The sequence below is a fragment of the Monocercomonoides exilis genome, assembly GCF_001643675.1.
Source record: "Monocercomonoides exilis strain PA203 chromosome Unknown scaffold8-1962414, whole genome shotgun sequence".
Taxonomy (NCBI): domain Eukaryota; phylum Preaxostyla; order Oxymonadida; family Polymastigidae; genus Monocercomonoides; species Monocercomonoides exilis.
In genome coordinates, this window is record NW_027150553.1 from 1,432,061 (window position 1) to 1,452,919 (window position 20,859).

The 20,859-nt window shown below is 35.8% G+C and overlaps 2 protein-coding genes across 2 annotated transcripts; one reads left to right on the forward strand and one right to left on the reverse strand.

Moving 5' to 3' along the window:
• Positions 1-15,494: 15,494 nt before the first annotated feature.
• Positions 15,495-18,203, forward strand: MONOS_14206 (uncharacterized protein; the record flags this gene model as incomplete). The annotated part of the gene is made up of 4 exons (XM_067866989.1): positions 15,495-15,547; positions 16,021-16,683; positions 16,750-17,768; positions 18,181-18,203. 4 exons carry the CDS (start codon positions 15,495-15,497, stop codon positions 18,201-18,203), a joined length of 1,758 nt encoding a protein of 585 aa, XP_067733095.1.
• Positions 18,189-20,038, reverse strand: MONOS_14207 (uncharacterized protein; the record flags this gene model as incomplete). Its single annotated transcript, XM_067866990.1, has 1 exon — positions 18,189-20,038. One exon carries the CDS (start codon positions 20,036-20,038, stop codon positions 18,734-18,736), a length of 1,305 nt encoding a protein of 434 aa, XP_067733096.1. The 3' UTR covers positions 18,189-18,733.
• Positions 20,039-20,859: the final 821 nt, after the last annotated feature.

Genomic DNA, 20,859 nt, shown 5'->3' on the forward strand with positions numbered 1-20,859 from the left:
ATAATCATCAAGACACATCCTTTGAAACATGAAATAAATGATCGACAAGTTTGGAAATGTTATTGTTATTTGGGAATGATTTCTGTGAAGTTCTGTTTATCATTTGTTGATGTCTCAAACAGATCTTGAGTTGTGTTGTGATGTTCTTGTGATCAGAGACTGGCCCGTATTTCCATTGACATTTTTGAGACCAGTTATTTTTCCTTTGATGAATGAATCCACCATTCACACATTTTTATTTCATTTCTCCAAACATTTCATATCTTTCAAAAACACTTTTCCAATATTCTTTGATCAATACACCAATTGTTCTTCTGATTGAATTCTCTCTTCTTTTTGATAAATCACAAATGTTTGATTTTTTGATTTTACCAATCATTCTATTCAAATTCAAACATTTCTATTCAATCTAAAATTTGTCTTGTTGTTTTTATATCCATTTTCATTTGTGTAATTCTTTTTGAAAAGTCACAAATGTTTCATTTTTATTCATATCAACAATTTCATATTTTGCTCAGATTTCTGTTTCCACTCAATAATCTTCAAATGAATGTTTGAAATTGCATTATATAGACATATATTCCATATTAGTGAAGTTTGGTGTATTTCAACAAAAATTTGAGCAAAATATGAAATTGTTGATATGAATAAAAATGAAACATTTGTGACTTTTCAAAAAGAATTACACAAATGAAAATGGATATAAAAACAACAAGACAAATTTTAGATTGAATAGAAATGTTTGAATTTGAATAGAATGATTGGTAAAATCAAAAAATCAAACATTTGTGATTTATCAAAAAGAAGAGAGAATTCAATCAGAAGAACAATTGGTGTATTTATCAAAGAATATTGGAAAAGTGTTTTTGAAAGATATGAAATGTTTGGAGAAATGAAATAAAAATGTGTGAATGGTGGATTCATTCATCAAAGGAAAAATAACTGGTCTCAAAAATGTCAATGGAAATACGGGCCAGTCTCTGATCACAAGAACATCACAACACAACTCAAGATCTGTTTGAGACATCAACAAATGATAAACAGAACTTCACAGAAATCATTCCCAAATAACAATAACATTTCCAAACTTGTCGATCATTTATTTCATGTTTCAAAGGATGTGTCTTGATGATTATATGAGATTGAAAAAATAACAAAGGATTATAATTTTCAAAAAAATGAGGATGGGGTGTTGATGAATATCTGACTCAACAAATGTTGTCAAAATCAATATCTCACTAATCAACAACTGAATTATTATTAAAAATAATATTGAGTGTTTTTGTTTTCTTGAAGATTCACAAACTCGATTCGAATTATATGATTGTATTTAAATTATGAAGGAAGAATTTCAGAAATGTCAGTTTCTTATGATTAATATGATATGAATAAAAAGGATGATTAATTTTTCATAAAAAATTTGATAAAAATCTCAATTCTTTGACAAAAACAACACAAAAACAAAAAATAAAAATTGTTCAATTAAATATCATGCGATTGATCATCAAGGTGTATTATCTTTCCAATAACAATTCGTAAATGTTCTATTATTCTAATTAAAAAAATATAAAAAGAAAAGAAAGAAAGAAAGAAGAGAGAAATAAGTATTCATCTATTTATCCAAAAAAAAATTAGAATTTCAAAAAAAAAAAAAAAAAACTCATCTTTTCATAATTTGGATGGTGCTATTTTTGTTTTTTATTGCATTCATTCGGAAAAGAAGAAAAAATGTCCATTTGATGCAAAAAAATACCATCACATCGTCATCAAATTAACTTTGTGTTCATATTTTCATTGATTTCTCAAACAAAAATCGATTAACCGAATTTTATAATTCCTCAAAACCAACCAACCGACAAACAAACAAAGAAATCTCCGTAAATGTCTCAATGCTTGTGACTGTTAACAAAACTTATTGCATAAGGATGCATCATGCGCCAAACAAAAGATATTTTCTACTGTTGTGCATTCACTCCCAAAGCACATCTCATTAACAGAATTCATATATTCATGAATGAGGACTTACTGATGAGTTGCAGTCAATCTTCAAGTGACTCATTCCCAGATAACCTGTCGTCACACCGAATAGAGCTCCAGCTGCTGCTGATGATGAAAGTGATTTCATTTCAATCGAACTCTCCGTCCTTCCCTTCCCAATTACTGAAATCTTCTTTTCTCCAATCTCAACTGTTCTTGCTTCGCTTTGATGATTCCCTTCCATCAGCGTGATTGCCAAACTAATCTGCACCTCACACATCTCAAACGCCTTTTCACTGTCAGACAAGGAAATGTTTCATTTGCCCCACACAACTCAAAATTATCATTCCCACCAACAGATACATAAATTGTCTTATCCTTCAGCCAATTTTTTTTTGATGTTTGATCATATGTCCAGGCACTTGCATTTGCATAATTATATGCAAAGCAGATCCTCTTATCGTTTGTGTTTGTGGTGTAACATTCATGGAATGGATTTCCTGAATCCAAATACAGATTGTATGTATCGACATATTCAACGTCATGTCCGCGAGGATTGGCTGCATCCCTGCAGCTGCATTCGTGAAAAAATAAGAAGAAGCAATATAGTTTATTGTCAGGTGCTGTTGCTCGATTTGGATGCAAACATAATCCTCCTCCCTCTTGCCGTGCTGAACATGAAATAAACTGAATGCTCCTCATTTTAAATTGCGTCGCAGGAACAGTAACACAATACATGCCTCCACCAAGTGTATTTGTGACTGAGCATGAAGTGAAACTGCAGTCAAACACACACGCACTCTCCCCTTCCCCTTTTTCTTCTCCAATGCATCCTTCTGATACATTAAAATTTTCTAATTTCAATCCTCCCCCTAAGCCAATCGCTTGACAGTTTTTGAACTCGCATCCACTCACCCGAGCACAAGTGGAAATTCCATATAAATACACACCTCCTCCATATCGATTTGAGGAGATACAGAAATTGAAAGTGCTGCTTTCAATTGTCACTGCTTTGATTGTATGGCACATTATCCCTCCACCGCAACAATATGAAGAACACTCGTTGAATGCGCAGTGAGAAATGGAGAGTGTTCCAGATGTTAAGGTGTGCATAAATATTGCTCCTCCATTCGAGGCTTGATTTGAATAATCTTCACTCGTCTCAGAAGCCTTCGATCCACTCCATTCGCACCAAGTGAACGTATTCGCTATATTTTCTGTAATGCTTTGTCTGTCTGGCTTCAATGGTGCCTCTGCAGTTCCTTCACAAACAACATTCCTTGTTCGACAACACCCAATGAATGAGGTGTTTGAAGCAGTCAGAGAGGCATAGGGATTGTTGAGGGAATGAACAATTCCTCCATAATATGCATCACAGACTGATGAGAATGAACAGCTGCTCATCAGACATGATGTTTGGGGTGATGTAGTTGTTGTAAATGAGCATGCATCATTTGCTGTTGATATGTTGAAAAATGTCAAATGAAAGAGGGATATAAGGGGAATGGAAGGTGAAGAAATGAACGGGGCTGATGAGGCACAAAAAGAAGGGAAGTGAGACTCACTCACTGAAATGCTTCCTTCAACGCTACCTTTTCTTCCCCTTGATCTTGTTGCAATAATACAAAATATCCAAATAAGCTCAAAATCCATTTTCCTATTTCTTCTGACTCTTCCAATTAGCATGCTTTCCCCATATCCCTTTTTCTCCTGTGTGCATCTTCTTCCTTCTTTCCATATTCCTTTCGAATCCATTCATTTTGAATGTTCGTGCAAAAGTCCCTATTATTATTTTAAAAAAATTTTATAAAATAAAAATTTTATTAATACAAAAATACAAAATACAAAAATTCAATATAAAATATGCAAAACGAGTACCATTTTCTTTTTGAAATCTTCTTCATCTTTTTCTTTTTCTTCATTCTTCTTATCCTTCTTAACTTCCTGTTAGATATCTTCTTCTGACATCTCATCAGCTTTCCGCTCTCTATTCTGCCTCTTCCCCTCCCTCTTTCAAAATGCTATTTTCATCTCGCAAGCATCATCTTTTTCATTCATTTCATATATTTCATCTGGCTCATTCCCTGTTCGCTCTTCATTTCTCACCTTCTGCAATCTTTCCAGGCCTGATTCAAAAGCCATCTTTCCTTATCTCATGTGGCGAATTGGCCGAAAACATTCTTGCAAAGATTATAATTATATAAAAATAATAAAAATAATAAAAAACAAAAATATAAATTCATGCTCTTATTATTTCACCCTTCACAGACTTTCTTCTATTTCTTTCTCTTGCGCCTCTCAAAATATCGTCACGTCCCATCTGCAAGCCCATCTGCCCCATCTCTGCTGTATGTCCCATTTCCGATGGCATCGCTTCCCTTTGACCTCAAAAACCACCCCTTTAAAAAATCCTCAGTTCTGCTTCCACTCAATTAACTCCCACAACCAGAAGCTAATGCATAGGCGAGAAAAACGAAGAAGAGGAAGAGGAAGAAGATAACAATGATAAAGACGAAGAGTCGGAAGAAAATGAAAAAGAGGGCAATGAAGGTTTATATTTTTTGGAAAAAAAATTATTGATGATAAAGTTGGCGATGATAATTATGAATTTGGCAATGCCTTCACAATTAGCAGCATCAACAAATGCTCTGAATCTGTCTTTCTGCTCCTCCTTCTTTGCCATCTCAAAAATCTGCCAGCAAAAACCAATAAAAGCAGAAAAATAGATTAGAAGCCGTTAGAAATTTTTTGTTATGAATTAAGCCGAAGTTATCGAGGAACATTTTTTTTAAAATAAAATGTCTAAAAGGAGAAATAACAAGCAGATGAAGAGGAGGAGAATGAACGGTTTAAATTCGTTTTTGTTCCAATCGAATATTTCTCTTTGTCTTTCCCAATGGCTGAAATCTTCTTTGTCCCAATCTCAATTGTTTTTGTCTCGCTTGTGTGTTTCCCTTCCAGCAGCGTGACTGACAGACTCACCTGGATCATGCTCTTTTCAACAGCAACACCAATGGTTCGGCATGCACTTGACTCATCCAATCCACACAACTCTTCTTCATTTCCTCCGCTCGCTGCCACAAATCGATTGAGAATTCCTCTCTTCAGCCAATCCATTTTCATTGTTTGATCATACACCCAACTCCCTGAACTCGAATAATTATACACATAACACATCCTCTGGTCATCTGTGTTTGTTGTGTAACATTCATAGAACGGATTTCCTGTGCTCAAAAAACATTGTAATAATCAACATAATACGCATCGTGACCATATGGATTAGATTCATCTCTGCATTTGCATTCGTGGAAGAACAGGAAATAACAATAGAACCCATCATCTGGCTTTTCTGATTTTTCTGGTCTGAAGCTCAATCCTCCTCCATATGCAGTTGCTGAACATGAAATGAACTGAATGCTCCTCATTTTAAATTGATTAGGAACATTGTAACAACGCATTCCTCCACCAGTTGTGCTTGTCACTGAGCATGAAGCAAAGCTGCAGTCAAACACACACGCACTTTCTCCTCCTCCATTTTCTGTTGGAATGCATCCTGGCCCTGAAACCTGAAAATTTTCGAGAAAAAGTCCTCCTCCTTGAATACTTGCTTTGCAACCCTGGAATTCACATCCGCTGATCCGAACACACGAAGTTATATAATAAACATACAATCCTCCTCCATAATAACTTTGAGCTGTACAATCATTGAATGTATTGTCTTCAGCAATGAGTGTTTTGATTTGCCGGCATATTACTCCCCCACCTCCATAATGCGCATAACAGTTGTTGAACGTGCAGTGTTGAATAGAAATTGAGGCAGATGCCAAATTGTTCATGTTGATTGCTCCGCCATTTGAAGTACGATCAGTATGATCGTCAACATCTCCTGTTGTTTTCGACCCGTTCCATTCGCACCAAGTGAACGTATTCGCTATATTTTCTGTAATGCTTTGCCTCTCTGGAGTCAACTTGACATCTGAAGTTCCTTCGCAAACAACATTCCTTGTCCGGAAGCATCCAACAAACGAGGTGTTTGAGGCAGTCAAAGAGGCATAGGGATTGTTGAGTGAGGGAACAATTCCGCCATCATATGCATTGCAGACTGATGAAAAGGAGCAACTACTCATAAAACATGAGGTTTGTGTTGACATAGTGGTAGAAGGTGAGCATGCCTCATTTGCTGTTGAGATGTTGAAAAATACCAAATGAAAGAGAGATATAAGGGATATAGATGGTGAAAAGAAAAATGGGGAAGAAGATGAGAAACGCGATTCACTCACTGAAATTCTTCCTTCTCTTTTGATTTTTTGACCATACACCTGTTTTGCATCTCCGCGCCATGTAGCAGAATATTTCCTAAATTCAGATTCTTTCCTCGCCTCTTCTGCTGAAGACAATTGGCTCCCATTAAAAGCAGAAAAGCATCTTTTTTCTTCAATGCTTCTGAACGGAAGCAGCATTCCAACATTCTTCATCATTTGTTTTTTCCAAAATCACTTTTTCAACTGTAACCATCTTCTGCCTTCTTTCCATATTCCATTCGCATTCTTCGCTTTTGAATACTCATCCAAAAAATTCTTATTGTCATAAAATAATTATAAAAAATAAATGATATAAAATCACTCAAAGAAAAGTATGAAAAAAATATTACAGAAACATCAAAGAATTAATTTTGTACAAGAAAAACAAAACAAATCATTCAGCAAACCTTTTTATTTTGAGTTTTCTTCACACACTTTTTCTTCCTCGTCGTTTCTTCTCCTCCGACCAGTATTCCCTCATCCCTCCAATTTCAATCTCAAAACCCTTCTTCTCCATCTCCGCTTTCCATCTCACGACCAATGAAATTGACCCTCTTCTGCTTCCAAATTTTGCTCATTTCCTTTCCTCAGCGTGGCTTCCGGCCGAATAATTCCAACAGCCAAAATATTAAAAATAGACAATGACTACAATATAATTGAAGATAATAAAACAGAAATTGAAGATATTAATGAAGAAGACGAAGAAGACGAGTCTGAAGGAGATGAAAAAAGAAGAGGAGAATAAAAAGCTGCGGAGCAGAGAATAAAGGCAAAACAGCATTCCTTCCAATCGCATTCTTCTTTTTTTCCTTTCCAACAGCAGAAATCTTCTTTGCCCCAATATCAATTGTTGTTGTCTCGCTTCGATGATCCCCTTCCATAAGCGTGACTGACAAGCTTATCTGTATTTCACACATCTCAAACGCCTTCTTCACTGTCAGACACGGATTTGATTCATTTGACCCGCACAGCTCATATTCATCATTTCCATTCGCTGAGACATATATCGTCTTGTCCTTCAGCCAATCCTTTTTCGATATTTGATCATACACCCAATTAGTACCATCATAGTGTTCATAAAACATTCTTCTATCATCAGCATTTGTAGTATAGCACTCGTTGAACGGATTTCCAGAATCCAAAAAATGTTTGTAATAATCTGTATATGCAATATCATGTCCCCGTGGAGAAGTGGCCGAACATTTGCATTCGTGAAAAAAAAGAAAATAACAATAATGTCCATCTTTTGGCGCTGTTGTAATACGTGGATCCACACTCAACCCTCCTCCATATGACGATGCATTGCATGAAATAAATTGAATGCTTCTAATCTTAACTTGAACAGGAATATTGTAACAACGCATTCCTCCACCATACGAATTTGTGACTGAACATAAAGTGAAACTGCAATCAAACACACACGCACTCTCCCCTTCTCCATTTTCTGTTGGAATGCATCCTGGCCCTGAAACCTGAAAATTGTCGAGATAAAGTCCTCCTCCATATCCATTTGCTTTACAATCCTGGAATTCACATCCGCTGATCTGAACACATGTTGAAATCACATAAATACACATCCCTCCTCCAGCACTTTTTTGAGCTGTGCATGAGTTGAATGAGTTGTTTTCAATCTCAACAGATTTGATTTTTGCACACATGACTCCTCCTCCATCACAATAAGCATTGCAATCATTGAATGAGCAGTGCTTAATTGAAATTATAGCATTTGATTGGCTGTGCATGCAAATAGCCCCTCCATTTGAAGCAATGTCTTCCCATGTATTTTCTGTTCCTGTCGTCTTCGATCCATTCCATTCACACCAAATGAATGAATTAGCTCCATTGGTTGTTGTGCTTTGTCTCACTGGCTTTAATGGTACCTCTGCAGTTCCATTGCATTCAACATTCCTTTTCCTGCAACATCCAACGAATGAGGTATTTGAGGCAGTCAGAGAGGCCAAGGGGTTGTTCAGAGAAGGAACAATTCCTCCATCATATGCATCACACACTAATGAAAATAAGCAGCTGTATATCAAACATGATGTTTGGGAAAATGTAGTTGCTGGAGATGAATATGCCTCATTTGCTGTTGAGATGTTGAAAAATGTGAGTTGTGAGAAGGAAATAAGGAGCATCGAGGGAGTTGTAAGAAATGGAGCTTGATTCTCTCACTGAAATACTCTTCCTTTTCCTTCAATCATTTGTCATATGCCTACCATGCCTCTCAGTAAGATATTCGTCAAGATTCAAATGAGCTTGAATTCCCTTTTCCTGCCTCTTCTCCTGCTTCTGAAATGCGCATTCCCAAAAGAAAAGCGTCTTTTTCCTTCAGTTCCACCAAATTGAAACAAGAACATAATCTTCTTCGCCATTTGCTTTCCCTATTATCTCTTTTTTCTTCTATTGTCGTCTTCTGCCTTTTTTCCACATTCCATTCACATCCATTGCTCTTGACGACTCATGCAAATGCACTTTTGTCATTTAAAAAATAACAGTAAAAATTCTGAAAAATAAAAAATAAACTGAAGAAATATTAAATTAAATATGGAAAAAAAAAGAAAGAAAATTGAAAGAATATTTGAAAATAAATTTGAAATAAAATATCAAAAATATGACTTTTGAGATATAATCCTTATACCTTTTTCTTCTCGAAACCTTCCGCTTCATTTTCCGCTTCTTCACTTCCCTTCTCTTCTCCTCATTCTTCTTCTCCTTCTCTTGTTCCCTCGTTTCTCTCGTCTCGGTCTCATAACCCTTCTTCTCTTCCTTGATCCTTTCAATCCATGTCTTCCTTCTCCCTCTTCTGCCTTCCTCTCAAATAAAACAAGGCACTTCCATCCCTCCTTTCCTCACCTTCTTCAATCATGTAACTCACACAAAAAAGAACACTCATCCCGCCATTCCCTCTGCCTCAAGCACGGTCAACACAATACGCGGAAAAACAGCATGCCTTGAGTGCTGTGTGCTGCTCCATAGCCGTTGCGCTGCTTCGCTCATCCCCGGCGCTTCAAGCGCACATCCCATTTTCTGTCATGGCAATATCAGGAACGTCAGGGATATGCCCGTCCTTTTATCCCTTGGCTCTCTTCACGCATATTGCATGTGCTTGCCTCAATTCATCCCTCGTTGCTGCCAATGCTCGTCTGCTTCAAAAATGACAAAAACGAAGAAGAAGAAGAAGAAGAAGAAGAAGAAGAAGAAAAAGGCTGATCCACCTGTTGCAGTTGGCAGCAGATATGACAAAGTCGCTTTGTTGCCATCCCCCGCAACAACTGTAGCAAAACAGCCCAACCCTAAATCAGCAGCCGAACAGAGCCTCAAAAAATACTGAACTTTGCCAGCAGAAGTCGAAATACCGTTGATGGAGACGGGGCAGAAGATAATTCCCAACTCAAATTGCTGTATAACTGCCCATGACAACGAAACGCCAAGCTTTAGACTCGTCCTTGCAGCAGCTCGGAGAAGGTTAAAGAACGGTAACAGCTGCAGGATACTTCACTTGTCTTGCCATTCTTGCAGGAACACAGGCCAAGACTGATGCTTTTGTCACAAATTATTCTTTTTCATTTAAGCACGAATTTTTGGAAAGTCTTGCTTCTCTGCGCATATTCCACAAAACACACATGCATCTTTCCAACGGCAGCAGCAGCTGTTTTACTCCCATTGATGTCCCTGATCTCCACTCTCATCGCTTGCATTGTTTTCTAAGTTTTTATTCGCAAGAAATGTCCTTCCCTCGATATTGCCTTCCACTTTCCTTGCCAAAAAATACCCCAAACTGCTCCATTGCCTTATGCTCCCAAATGCTATATAATTTTGTGCAGATTTTGTTCTTCACAGAATTCCTTCTTGTTATCTTCATTTTATAATATAACAGTCGAATTTGTTTTCATCTCCTGTTCCAAATAAAAAATCATGTATCTTGCGTAACTTCATTTATTTCCCAATGCCTATATAATAATCTGCTCCGTTCTCATCGTGTTGCTCCACAAAGCGGGGATTGGCCATTTCAACAATAACTCATATTCCTGCACTTTGGAGAGGATACAGACGGAAATATCTTCACAACATATAGAACAATGAAAATTACATTCATTATGTCTTTTTGTGTTATTGATAAAATTGTTGTGTTCCCCTTGGCCATCCAGTTGACAAAAATCATCAGACAGAATTCCAAAAATATTGCTTCTCCACCATTGTCTGTTATCTCCACAGGAAATAATATTCTTAGTTCTGCAGGTTATGTTCACTCACGGATTTCTCATTCTGTGAATGGAATATTCCGTTTTTTCAAATCTGATGATCATAGAATCCATAACAAAAAAGACTCAAGTTACAAACCGTTGTTTTTCTTCCTGGATGCAAGCCAAAAAATACCAACAGTAAATAGGATGGCGCGAGCACAGCTATTTTCGTGACTGCACAACATTGTATTTATTTGCCTGTTTCTTCTGTTCAGGCGTGGGCTCGTTCAATGTGAATTATGAAATAGAGTTGCTTTCTGGCTGCAATTACTTTCCAAAAATGCAGGCTGCACATTGCACAAATAGATGTTTATGGTCTGCAGATATTATTTTAATGGACTTTTTGTCAATTTCATTTCTTTTTTTTTTTTTCTTTGATTGTTTTTTTGTTGAATAATTGTTTTTTGGGCTTGAAGATTTCGCGGAGGATGGGCAGAAACAGAAAACCCCTTGAATATTATAGAGTGGATGAACGAAGATGGATTTCAATCAGTTTTCGAGGCAGAGCTGCTCAATAGAATGCAGAAAAAGATTAAAGAAAGGAAAATATTCACCAGAAAATTCAATGTTGATATTGAAGGTTGGTGGATGTAATAAAATAATGAAGAGGATCCTTAATCGTCGCTTTCATTTTTTCTGAGTTGAACAGAAAAGTTGATAGGAATGGTTGCTGATGAAACTGAGGAGAAAGAAGAGAAAGAGGGAAAAGCAGGTGACTGATCTTTGCGAATGCCGTGTTTCTCTGAGTCAAAACTACCAGCCTGGATTGCTTTCGATTTGTGTGTCTTGCCTTGCGAAAGCTTTTCCGAAGAGAGAGGACTATGAGGAGATACAAACAGAAGTGGATATGGCTTTGCTGAGTTTGAGGTGTGTCAATGACATTCGGGTTTGAAACATTTTTTTGATTGTTATTTTTGTTATTTTTCAGAAAATAGAGATAATATGGAATAGACGACAGAAAGAGAAGGATCTCTGAAGGAGCTGGCGGAAATCATGGAGTATCATCCAGAGCTCAACAATCTGGCTGGGCTTGTGAGTTTCGATCAGCTTGGGAGTTTTTGATTAGCCATATTTATCTGCGAAGGATCATTGGAAACAGTCACCGCGAATGAGCCCGATTTTTGGAAGGAGGCAGCAAAGGAATTGGAAGTGAGAGAGAGAGAGAGAAGAAGAAAGAAGATAATGAGAAAAAGAGATTCTTTTGAAGAGATGGCTGCGAGCATTGGAGTCTTTCTTGTGCTCATGCGCGTTGTGGAGCAAAGAATATTCAGGGCCTATCAACAGGGTTGCTGGGGCAATTTGAGCAGCGAAGGATAACAAGAGAGGAATGGGGAAGGAATGGATTTGTTTTATTCTATGGAGCAACGGATGGCAAATTGATAGAAGTTGAAGGGTTATTGAAAGACAGAGCCATCGATGGCATTTTGGAAGAGATCGCTCGATCAGAAGTTGGATGCACTCAGATTGAGGTTTGTTTATCGTTTTTTCAGAGAACTTTGCCAGCAGACTGGAGAACAAGAAGGGAAGGGAAAAGAAAGCGAAGAGGCAAAAAAGGAATAAGAGATGAAGAGAGAAGCGTGGTGGAGCAGGAGGAGGAAGAAGGGAATGAAGAGTCTGCTCTGTGTCTCATTCATCATGATTTGGAGTTTTCCTCTATTATAAGGCAGTAATTATCATTGCATCTATTATTGTCAAAATTGCTTATCAAACGAAGCTCCATGCACTTCACTTTCATCGTTTTTGCAGGCTTTGCAACATTTCTCTTTTAAGGCAAAACAAAAAAAGCACAATCGCAATTGCTCCTTTTTGTTGATTTCATTCATCTTTGTTATTTTCCATTTTTTTCAATTTATTTACTTGTTCAGCGTGCTTGGAGTTGTCTGGCTTGCTCAAAGGCAAACAGCATCCGTTGAGAAGCATTCTGTGTTGGACAAATCCCATTTCGCTTCCATGCAAAAAGAGACAGAAACGGTTTTCACAGGGGCAATTGCAGTATTGATACCAATGAACAAACAACAAATAAAGGAACAAGCAATAGGAAAAGGGAAAAAAGAAAAAGGGCAGACCAACAAGCGAGGAAGAAAGGATGAAACAAAGAGAAAGAAATGCAGAAGATCTTCTTTTAAACACTAAAATGGAGTGTTTCGAGAAAATTCAAAAAGCCATCAAAATGAAGTGAAGCAAAAATAAAAAAATAAAAATAAAAATATATAATAAAAAAATTTAAAAAATCAAATCATATAAAAAATGCTCTTCCCAACAAAGAAAACTGAAAGAAATTGGTAAATAAATCAATTTAAATTGTTTAACAAAGTCATTTTTAAAAAATAATATGGAAAAAAAACAAATATAAAAAAGATAAAAAACAATCGCAATTCTCATTCAAATATTCATTAAAAATCTTCTTTTTTATTTTTTTTTAATTTCTTTCTTTGTGTCGCGGATGAAGATGAAGTCGAAGAAGATAATGATGTTGTTGTTGTTGTTGTTGAAAATGGTCAAAGTGTACATTCGTCTTGATATCACCTGAACCAAATGAGCAGAAAACCAAAAGACCAGTCCACAATGCGAATGTGCTCCAATCGCATTTATCGCCTCTTTTCTCCCCTCGAACGCAATATGCGTCTCATCTTTCACTCGCCCCATTCACTTCCCCCCAATAAAGAAATGCAATTTCATTCCCCTTCAATTCTCCATACACTGGCCTCAATCAGAAAGAAAATTCATCTGAAACGTTTCAATAACTGACTCATGCGTCTTCGCTGAATGACTCTCGTTCACCACCTTCTCGCCCTTTGACATTCGCTTTTCGCAATCCAACTTCAAATACACCTATTTTCCTCTCTTCTCCCTTCTCGGCCACTTTTGCCCACAAGATCCCCCAATATTTCTCTTCCTCCTCCTTCTCTCACATAATGCAAGCCAGTACTTATGGCAACCTCACCCACTCGCCTAATGCAATTCAGTAAATGCACTTTGGTTGCTGCATAAACAATACTCCAGGCTGTCAGGCGCAGAACTCAACAATTTGTCAAAACAACAATTCTCCAACCCTGAATGCGTTGAGGATGGACAGGATAACAGATATTAATGAAAGCACATATCTTAGGTAGTTCATGAAATAATCAAGTATTGCCTATCCAAAAAATAAAAAAAGGCAAGCCAACATTTCGATAAATCTCATCCAATAAACAAACATAACCAGAAAATGTTCCGTAAAGATGATGGTAAAATGGAATGCATCACTTATGCATCGAGAAAGATGTGCAAGCAAAGGCTCCAACAGATATCACATCCCGAAAAATCACAATTTCTGTTTTTATTGGTGGTATTGCAAACTGCATAATGATCAATTTTTGATTAAAATTTTCATCAAAATTTTGCGAATCATTCAAATATCTTTGAATATATTTATTTTAAAAAACAATTATTGTTTGTTTAAATTTATTCAACTTGCAGATTTTTATTTTTAATTAATTTTTTTTTGTTGGTTCTATTTGAGCTTTGTTTCCTGAAAAATATGTGTGTCTTTCTTTTTGAAATCAAACTTTCGTTGGAGTTTTGATCAAAATAAAAATCTCAATGGGATTTTGAAAAATTATTTTTTAACTGATAATACATATTGTTTATGATGTTGTTATTGCACAAACAAAATTTTAACAAAAATCCCATTGAGATAAAATTTTTGATCAAAACTTGAACGAAAGAATGATTTCAAAAAGGATCATCCATATATTCTTAATTATTTCATTTTATATTTGTATATTGATGATTAAAAAAACTTTAAAAATATTTATTTATATTGCAATTATCAATATATATATCACATCTTTATTTTCAAATTTCAAAAGCAAAAGGAATTCAAAAAACACTCAGGGAACAATGGGTTTTGTATTTTTTCTTTTTTATTATTTGAGTTTTTATTGAGCTTTATAACACCTCAATATGAAATAAAAAAAAATCACTCAATTTTAAAATGAATGTTCTCATTCTTAAGAATTTAATACTTATTGAGGTGAAAAATATAAAATGTTTTCCATTTCGACATATATTAAAAAATCAATGATTGAGAAAAAATCAATAATCAACACATACCATATATATATTCATAACTTGAAAAAAAATTTTAAAAATTTTTTTGCAAAGTTCCTTTTGTTTAATTTTAAAATAAAATAAAAATTTCATATTTCGATCAAATTTCAGTTCTCATGCACGAAACTTCATAAAAATTTAAAAAGAATTTTGACAATGTTATTACTTCCATTTAAGTGAAGTTTCGTGTTTGAGAACCGAAATTTGATCGAAATATGAAAATTTTATTTTATTTTAAAATTAAACAAAAGGAACTTTTCAAAAAAATTTTGACATTTATTTCAGAAATCAATTTGATAACTTATCAAACAAAAGAAAAGTTGTTGATAAGAAACTTTTAATTTCAAAAACAATGTATATTTTTTTTTTGAAAAGAAATTGATTTGAGGTTTTGTCTTTTGTCTTGGATTATTTTTCATGATAATTTGTGATATCCAACACGATTAAGTTTTCTTCAAAAAATAATTGTTAGCTTTGAAATGAGAAAATGTTTAATAGAAATGGTTAACAATGATGTGAAAAGTTATTAGTTCAGAAATGCAAAATTATTAAATTATTCGATTATTTGGATAAGAAAATATCACCTTTACAACAAATTCGGAAGACATATGGAACTTTAAGCTTTTTCATTGAAATATTATGCACTTTTTATTGACTTTTTGTTATCAATAAATATGAATGAAATGAGATCGTTTTTAAAAACACGAATGATGTCACAAAACATTATGTAATCATATCAATGATACAAGTTCCCACATCTGAAAAACGAATTCATTTTTAAGTCTGAAAAAGAATTATAAAGAAATGAGATAAACAATTTATTAGTGCCTTGCGCATAAAAAAACATGAAAGCAAGTAAAATCTCACCATACGGTATGTTATGACATTTAAGCTAAAACCTTCCAAAATCAAACACTCATTAATAGACGATTAGTTTGTTATTGAAAAATAAAATTTTTTAATAAACAAAGACATCTTGGAAAGAAAAATATTATGAAAAAAAATTCACTAAAAATACATTATATTAAACAAACATTACTTGCAATTTTTTATTGGTTTCGATTTTTCATTTAAGCAGTGACCAGCTCTACTATAAAAAAAAAAAAAAAAAAAAAAAAAAAAAAAAAAAAAGATAAAAACAAAAAATTGTATTCTTCATTTCAAGAATGCATTGTTTCAAATCTTCCCTTTATCACCTTGGTTATTGAAAACCGATTGTATTCTACAAAAAGAAAAAGATTTCCCAACATTTTCAAAAAGATTATTTAAAAAGTTAAAAATAACATATTTATTGTTAATAATACCGTGACTTAAAAACATTAGTTAAAGTTTTATAAAACTTTAATACTTTATTTCTGAAAGTGTTCCGTGAATGTTGTTGTTAAAGAATAATTATTTGTACTTAGTGGGAGCATTGGAGTGTTGACAAACATCACATTGAAGGGGTGGGGAAGAGGGGGAGAGATTTATTCAGGCAGGCTGTTTGGAGGGAAGGGATATGGAGGGGAGAAGGGTGGAAGTGAAGAAAAAGGAGGAGAAGGAGGAGAAATGGGAAGAGATAGAGGAAGAGAAGGAGATGGATATGGAGAAGGCATTGAAGGGAGCATTTCGGTGAGTGAATCTCACTTCTCTTCTTTTTGTGTTTCATCAGCCCCATTCCTCTCGTCGCCTTCAATACCCCTTATATCCCTCTCTCAACTGACATTTTTCAACATTTCAACAGCAAATGATGCATGTTCACCTCCAACAACTACGTCAACCCAAACATCAAGTATGATGAACAGTTGTTCATTCTCATCAGTTTGTGACATTTATGATGGTGGGATTGTCCCTTCTCTGAACAACCCCTTTGCCTCTCTGATAGCCTCAAACACCTCGTTTGTTGGGTGTTGTCGAACAAGAAATGTTGATTGCATTGGAGAAAAAAACGATAAGTTGGCTCCAGGGAGGCAAAACACAACGGAAAATGGAGCGAATACATTTGTTTGGTGTGAGTGGAGTGGATCGAGAACAACAGGAGAAAGTGACTCGTATACTGATGGAATATCGAGCGGAGGAGCCATCTGCATGTATAATCTCAATTCTGGAGAGCTCTCTGTTTCGAATTGTCTGTTTAATAACTGTTTTGCATTCAGTCGCGGAGGTGGAATTATGTGCAATACAATAAAGTCTGTACATATCGAAAACGATGTGTTCAATGAGTGTACAGCACAAAACCATTACGGAGGAGGATTATATGTTGTAACGATTTCAACATGTGTACGAATCAGCGGATGTGAATTCCAGAATTGTAAAGCATATAGCACCGGAGGAGGACTTTATCTGGAAAATTTTAATGCTACAGGAGCAGGATGCATTGGAAATGAAAATGAAGGTGGGGAGAGTGCGTGCGTATTTGACTGCAGTTTCACTTCATGCTCAATTACAAACACATGGGGTGGGGGAATGCTTTGTAAAAATGTTCCTGCGACACAATTTAAAATGAGGAGCATTCAGTTTATTTCATGCTCAGCAGCTTCTCATGGTGGAGGGTTGTGTTTTGCTCCGTGGCGAGATGTGTTGCCAAGTGACAAACTGTATTGCTTTTTCCTTTTCTTTCACAACTGCAGTTGCTCAAGTGATTCTGATCCGTCGTATGGAGCTGACCTGTACTATGAAGATTATTACAGTCTCTATTTGAACTCAGATTGTCCGTTCAAAGAATGCTACACAACGAATACAGATGAGAAGAGAATGTGTTATGCATACAATGCATCAAACTCAGAAAGTTGGACATATCAGCACACTGAAAAGAAGGAGTGGCTGAAGGGTTGGACAAAGGTTCTGTTTGTGGGGGTAAATGGAAAGGACTCGAGTGGGCTGTGTGGAATGGGCGAGTCGGCTCCATGCCAGACGGTGGGACATGCAGTGGAGACGGGCTTGGAAGAGCTGAGCTCATCAGTCACGCTGCTGGATGGGAATCATCAAAGCGAGACAACAACAATTGATATTGGATCAAAGAAGATTTCAGTCATTGGGAAGGGAAGGGAAACATGTTTGATTGGAGCAGGGGCACTTTCATCATCATCAGGAGAGCTGTTCATTGTATCGACAGGTCATCTGGGAATGAGTCATTTGAAGGTTGACTGCAACTCAATAGCAGAAACTTCTCCGAGTGTGGTTGTGGTAACTGATGGGAATGGGTCACTCTCGTTGGATGACGTTGCAATATCAACTTCATCTTCTTCGCGTTCTCATCAATTTCTATTTCCCTTTCTTCTTTTTCTTTCCTCTAACTTTTTTTCAACATTTCCTCAAAACAATATTTCCAAATTAACCTTTCTTTTCCTCTTATCCTCCTTCTTTCATTCATTCCCCTTCGTCAAATTTTCTCTTTCGATCAAATTTTTTTATAAGCACCTTCTTCTTTTTCATTCTTCTTTTTCATTCTTCTTTTTCATTCTTCTTTTTCATTCTTCTTTTTCATTCTTCTTTTTCATTCTTCTTTTTCTCTTCTCAAATTATTCTCAGACGCATTCTTTTGTCGCATCATCAATTTCTCGCTCTTTCTTTTTGCTTTTAACAAGATTCGCGGAATATGCCCTCCTAAACCTTTAAAAAATATCTTCTTTTCTATTCATTTATTTCTTCGCTCATTCCTCTAAACCCTAATCATTTGCCGCCTTCTCTCATCTTTCCGCACTCCATATGCTTGCATTTGCATCGAATATAACAGCAAATATTATAACACTTGGAAAAAAAATTATCATTCATTATGTTTAAAAAATTGTTACGCTTCATAAATATATTCTTCTTCCTCTTCTTCTTCTTCTTCCTCCTCCTCCTCCTCCTCCTCTTCTTCTTCTTCATCTTCATCTTCTTTTCCTTCTTCTTCTTTTCCTTCTTTTGTTTATTCATCATCATCATCATCATCATCATCTTCTTCTTCTTCTTGCATCTCTTAAAGCACTTTTCCTTTCTGCTCGCAAAACCCATCTGACCTATTTCCGCTGTCTATCTCATTTCTAACATAATTCCTTTTCTTCCGCTTCCAAAAATCTCCCATTTCCGATCCGAGATTATGCTTTCAGCTGAATAACTCCAACAGATAAAAATCTTAAAAACAGGCAATAATAGTGATCAAAAAGAAAAAGAAGAGAATGATGAAACATAAAAATTTGTTTCTGTTCCAATCACGCTCTTCTCTTTGCCCATCCCAATTACTGAAATCTTCTTTGTCCCAATCTCAACTGTTGCTGTCTCGCTTGTGTGATTCCCGTCCATCAGTGTGACTAACAAGCTAATCTGCACCTCACACATCTCAAACGCCTTCTTCACTGTCAGACAAGGAAATGTTTCATTTGCCCCACACAACTCAAAATTATCATTCCCACCAACAGATACATAAATTGTCTTATCCTTCAGCCAATCCTTCTTTTCCGTGTACTGAAATTTCCAACTCCCTGTACTCGAATAATCATATCCATAACATACTCTCTGGCCATCTGTGTTTGTTGTGTAACATTCATGAAATGGATTATTTTGGGATAAATAGAGATTATTTTGATCATAATACATCACATCATGACCATATGGTGTGGATGTTGTTCTGCATCTGCATTCATGGAAGAACAAAAAATAACAATAAATTATCTCATTTTGCGATGTTTGTCTATATGGATGCAAATATAATCCTCCTCCAGTTGACATCGCAGAACATGAAATAAACTGAATGCTCCTCATTTTGACTTGAACAGGAATATTATAGCAAAGCATTCCCCCTCCTTGTGTATTTGTGACCGAGCATGAAGCAAAGCTGCAGTCAAACACACACGCACTTTCCCCTTCCCCTTTTTCTTCTCCAATGCATCCTGTTTCTGAAACCTGAAAATTGTCGAGATAAAGTCCTCCTCCATTATAATTTGCTTTGCAACCCTGGAAGTCACATCCGCTGATCCGAACACATGTGGAAATCGTTACAACAAATAATCCTCCTCCATAATGGTTTTGTGCTGTGCAAGCATTGAACGAATTGTTTGCAACCTCAACGGATTTTATATTATAGCACATTATTCCCCCGCCCCGGCTGTATGCAATGCATCCATTGAACGTGCAATGATAAACTGTTAGTTCTCCAGAATTGAGATTGTACATGCAGATTGCCCCTCCGCTCGATTTTCCATCAGTATACGAGTCACTTTCTCCAGTCGTCTTCGATCCGTTCCACTCGCACCAAATAAATGTATTCGGTCCATTTTCCGTTGCGTTTTGCCTCCTTGGAGTCAATTTTCTGTCTGAAGTTCCTTCGCAAACAACATTCCTTGTCCGGAAGCATCCAACAAACGAGGTGTTTGAAACAGTCAAGGAAGCCAAGGGATTGTCGAGTGAAGGAACAATTCCGCCATCATATGCATCACAGACTGATGAAAAGGAGCAACTACTCATAAAACTTGATATTTGAGAAAATGTAGTTGTTGGAGATGGGCAATCTGAAGATGCTGTTGAAATGTTGAAAAATGTGAGTTTGGAGAGGGATACAAGGGGAATGGAAGGTGACGAGAGAAATGCGGTTGAAGATGAGATAAGAGATTCTCTCACAGAAATTCTTCATTTTTTTTGCCTCCTTCTCTTCCTCATGCCTCTTGGCGCCACGAAGCAAAATATCCAAATAAGCTCAGATTCCTTTTTCCAATCTCTTCTGCCCCTTCTGAAATGCATATTTCCCCCAAACATCCTTTTGGATGCACATTATCTGCCTTCTAATCTTATTCCATTCACATCCATTCCTTTTGGGTATTTACGCAAAAGCCCCTGTCATCATTTTAAATAAAAAATTTAATAAAACAAAAATATAAATAATACAAATAATATAAAAATACCCAATATAAAACTTGAAAAACATGTGCCACTTTCTTTTCGCTCTCTTGCGCTTCACTTTCCTCTTCTTCTTTATCTTATTCTGCTGTATCATCATTTTCCCAATCCCTCCTTTAACTTTTATTAAGATTTGTCGTATGTATTTTCAAAAACCTTCGAAAAAAATATCTTCTTCTCTTTTCCTTGATATTTCATCCGGCTCATTCCTCTTTACTCCCCTTCATTTATTATATCCTGATTTCTTTATATGCATCCAATATCCCCTCTTGACATATTCCATGCTCATTCATTGCAATTGAACACTCATTCAAAATACCTAGTTTCATAAAAAAAAAATAATATATGAAAAATTATAATTAAAAAATATAAATACACACCGTTATAATGAT